The following is a 4,525-nucleotide window of genomic DNA, read 5'->3' on the forward strand; positions in this document are numbered from 1 at the left end:
ATTGGATCTATTTGTTTGATGAAGAAACTTGTTTGTGTTGTGACTTTATCATAACAAATTGTTTATATCACGCTGATGTTTATGTTGTGACTTTACTCAGTGTACATTGTTAACTCAAATACTCAATACTAGTATGTGTTGAGGTAATTGTTAACTCAAATACTCAATACTAGTATGTGTTGAGGTAATGCAAACAAGGAATTGAAGTTTGAAAAGTTTTAGATTTTTCAAAAGTTTATTTTGGTAAGATCTCTCTTTAAGAGAATTAAGTCTTCAAAGATGATTTCTAGGTAATTATTGAATTTAGGGTGGCAAGAGACTTTTTGTTTATTTGGTTCGTTTCCTATTTTTGTTATTTGATTTATCAGGCAGTTGGTTGAGTTTTCTTAGGAATAGGGTGATTTCTATCCTTAATGTTTTTACTTTATTTCTGATTTTATTTGTAATTTTCAAAACAAAATCATCTTTCAAGTACTAAAATCCTCTTTATAATATTTGTGCGAATTTTTCTTCTTCTTTGTGTAAGATAGCTATCCCATATTTCATCAATTTGTATATGAATTCTGTGTGTGAGTTTGATTTGGTTTGGTGTTGCATCATAAGGAGTTGTTCATTTGCTTTTGCAAATTGATATGCAAATCCCTTTTATTTTATGAGTGCTAATATGCTTTTCCAAGGATTGGGAGGTCCATGGTGATCTTTAAAGTTTTTCTAATAATATCCATGTTTCTAGTTTCTCCAACATTAATACAACTTCTATTTGTCAAAAAGAGTTGATTATAGTTGTGGCAGAATTTTCATGCTATCAACCGAAGCTTGATTCTAGGGTTCAAATTTCATGCTTATATGTTTACTTATGAGTTAGAGGTGAGTGCTGATTAATTATTTTCACATTTCGTTCTGGTTTAGTTATATTTAGATGTTGTTCATCAAGTGTATATGTTTGATCTCTCTTGCAATGCATAAGCTGCATTGTGGTAATTTTTTTTATCACATATTTTGTCTCATGCCAGTCATTATTTTGTATCTTTTAATAACTATAACTATTATGTAAACTGAATTTGCTTTGTCTTGAACATCTTTGAGAACCAGCATTGATGAAACTTGAAACCTTCAAAAATCAGAATTTGCTGATTCGTTATTCTTGAGAATGTCTTGTTATTTACACCTGAAACCTTCTCTTACTCTGGTTTATCTGAGCCTTTTTTCCCCTTTTTTCCCCTATTTTTGATGAAACTTGTTTAAAGAATTGTAGGTTTGTAATCGGCTCTCATCTTTAGGGAGAATTTGGATTTCTATGTCTACTACTACTAAATTGACTTTCTAACTATTATTTAGAAGATGAATCTCTGATGTCAACTTGTCATTTTCACAGGAAAGGGTTTCAGATACTCCTGCAAAAGCGACAGGCCACCTTGGAACACGTCCTAATGTTCCTCCATATGCACCACCAATGCTCCCAGTTGATGACGATGATATTTCATATAAAGGTTTTGATATCTTCCTTTTTCCATTTTTAAATTTATTGTGGTAAATAGGTTTTATGGATTAATTTCCATTGGAAACCATATTTTGATTAGGTGGGAAATTCATTGTGATTTACTTGATCTAATATTAGTAGACGTCAATGGAGAGACAACATCGATGTATCTAAGCTAGTTTGGACAAACATGCTTTGAAGATGATGATAATTATCTAATTTTGGACATTAAATTTAGTAGAATAGGTGATTGCCATTATTTGGACTAATATATTAACTTCAAGCAATGTAGCTTCACGAGGAATGTGATCTTTCTATTGATTTTACTTGTAAAACTTTTTTTTCTTGCACAGATATTGGTGGTCGAACAGGAGAGCTTCTTGAAAGTAACACAGAGGCCTTCACTAAAATATCAGCAAACTTTACTAACTTAAAGGTATGTTTATATTCTATGTTTCACTTTTGTATAATTATTTTCCAACTTATAGCAAAGTGGACTTATTAATGCTTTGGTGAACATTGCCTTTGTTGTATTGGATTATTAATTTTCTGCAAAATTGTCTAGCCTCAACTTCTATCTATAGACATGATTAGAGATTACAAGATTACAGATTCCAGATATGGGTATAATGAATCCAAGCATAACCAAGTGTTTGTTCCCTATTACAGATACAGGACAACATAAACCTGTTTTGCCAGACACGAGACAACATACAAGCAGTTTTGAAAGAGATTCATCAGCAAGATGTTCCTTCGCAGAGACTCTGTATTTTCGCAGAGATTCATCAACAAGGATAGATTCATCAGCAAGAAAGCTCTTCCAGTCAACAAGTATATATGTGCTAAGTATCAGCACATATATACACATAACCTCACGTGTTTTCTGTTTTTCTTTATGTTCAAGATAACAAGTCTTGTAAGCTTATCAAAACAGATGTGAATGTTATATATAATTGTTGGATTATAAATGTGTAATTTGATATGGTATTTGTGTGTGGTATTTATGTTATTAATTATTTGAGTTTTGAGTTTATAATTGTGATTTGAATGGTTTAATTATTTTATTTTATCCACAGCGCACATTGCGTGCTGCGATTGATCACATCCGCAGCGTACATTGCGCGCTGTGGAAGCTCACATCCGCAGCGCGCAATGCACGCCGCGGATGATCACATCCACGGCGCGCATTGCACGCTGCGGAAGCTCACATCCGCAGCGCGCATTGTGCGCTGCGGATGCAATCATCCGCGGCATGCATTGCGCGTTGCGGATGCCTAACGACTTTTAACAGCTTGCAACTATGCAGCGTGCGATGTGCGCTGCGGATAGCATATTTGCGCGCTGCGGAAAGTCATTTTTGTTGTAGTGTATTCTTTCTCGCTTCTTCTGAGAACGTGTTGTTCTCTGACTTTGTGCTTTCTTCCTCTCCTCCTGAACATTCTTTTATATCATTTTGAGGAGATCGAAAGAGTTGTAAAGGTTTCTCCGCCTTCGAGGTTTTTGAGAAGGAGAAGATTCATAGTGCATCGGGTGCGTGCGTGCGTGTGGATCCTTGGATTAGTCACCTCTGCGGAGGTGGATACCAAGTAAACAAACCGGGTTAGCGTTGATCTTTGTTTTCTCTATTATATTTTGCTTCCTCTAACACTCTTGCAGAGAAACAATCAAGAAGAATCGAAAAATGTTATTCACCCCCCCTCTAGCGAACCAACCGATCCTAACAAGTGGTATCAGAGCCGGTTACGTTTCAGAGGGTCTAACAATCAACCGGAGCAACTCATTGTTAGTGCAGGAAGCACTAGCAGATCAAACCTGAGTTTTGATTATGGAACTAGGATCAAGTTAAGTATGTGGTTTGACTAACGAGGATGAAATGAGTTTGCAGAAAACAGGTTAAGTCCTAGTGCGGCTAGGCATGAAGACTTGGCAGAGTCAAAGTGCACCAGGCACAAGTCTGGACTTGGTCAGGAGGACCAAGTTTCATATAAAATGGACTTGGTCAGGAGGACTAAGTTGCAGAGAAGGAATGGACTGATCAGGAGGATCAGTTGCGTTCAAGTCCTGGGGGGCAACGACAGAGCCAAGCAAAAGTCCAACGGGTCAGGAGGACTTGGTTGGCATCAGGTAAATTCTCCCGAGGGGAGTGGATGAGGACGCGTTCCTACAAGGAACAGTAGGCGCCAGTCTAACCCAGGATCTCACCGGAGATCCGAAGTTAAGACTCGAAGTCGGTTCGATGAACCGACTTGTTCTTTAATTATTGTATTTCGAGCTAACTTGTTGTGCAGGAAAGAAAAGCTTGATGAAAGCTAACTCCGGACGAAAAACTCAGTTTTTCGGGTCTGGAGTCGACCCAGATGGGCTCTGGAGTCGACTCCCGCCGAATCAGCCGAATTCCGGAAGATAGCACGTCAAAGTCTTCGCCAACGCGACTGGAGTCGACCCAGATGGGCTTCTGAGTCGACCCAGGTCAAAGAGTTATCGCCGCTGCCGCCACCGCGACTGGAGTCGACCCAGAACCAGACCAGAGTCGACTCAGGAGGGATAAGCTGTAATATCCGTAATTTCCCTTCAATAATTCTTGGATAATGATGAATGTGTAACGACCCGGCCCAGCCCATTTGGCGGTCCATTCGGCGGCCCATTTGGCGACCCTGGTGGTCGTCGACCGTCGACCGTCGGCCCGTCGACCGTGTCGTTACTCATCTGGACTTCCCACCCCTGGAAGTGGGTTTTTGCCTTCCCCAGGATTCGAACTCTAGACCTTCAGGCTAAGTACTAAAGTTTATGAATCCTGGTACCAAGTGTTCTTGAGAACACTTGGTACCAGAATTCATAAACTTTAGTACTTAGCCTGGAGGTCTAGAGTTCGAATCCTTGGGAAGGCAAAAACCCACTTCCAGGGGTGGGAAGTCCAGATGAGTAACGACATGGTCGACGGGCCGACGGTCGACGGTCGACGACCACCAGGGTCGCCAAATGGGCCGCCGAATGGACCGCCAAATGGGCTGGGCCGGGTCGTTACAATAAAAAGGGGAAAACATT

At 39.6% G+C, this 4,525-nt stretch overlaps 1 protein-coding gene across 1 annotated transcript; it reads left to right on the forward strand.

Annotated features, from left to right (window-relative positions):
- Positions 1 to 1,375: 1,375 nt before the first annotated feature.
- Positions 1,376 to 2,350, forward strand: LOC141817041 (uncharacterized; the record flags this gene model as incomplete). Its single annotated transcript, XM_074704738.1, has 3 exons — positions 1,376 to 1,490; positions 1,834 to 1,916; positions 2,150 to 2,350. Coding segments are annotated over 3 exons (327 nt in total), but the record flags the coding sequence as incomplete, so codon positions are not given.
- Between the last annotated feature and the right edge of the window lie 2,175 nt (positions 2,351 to 4,525).

Source organism: Curcuma longa, unplaced genomic scaffold, assembly GCF_044706935.1.
Source record: "Curcuma longa cultivar G26 ecotype Majalengka, Jawa Barat unplaced genomic scaffold, ITB_CL_G26_1.1 contig_19125, whole genome shotgun sequence".
Classification (NCBI taxonomy): domain Eukaryota; kingdom Viridiplantae; phylum Streptophyta; class Magnoliopsida; order Zingiberales; family Zingiberaceae; genus Curcuma; species Curcuma longa.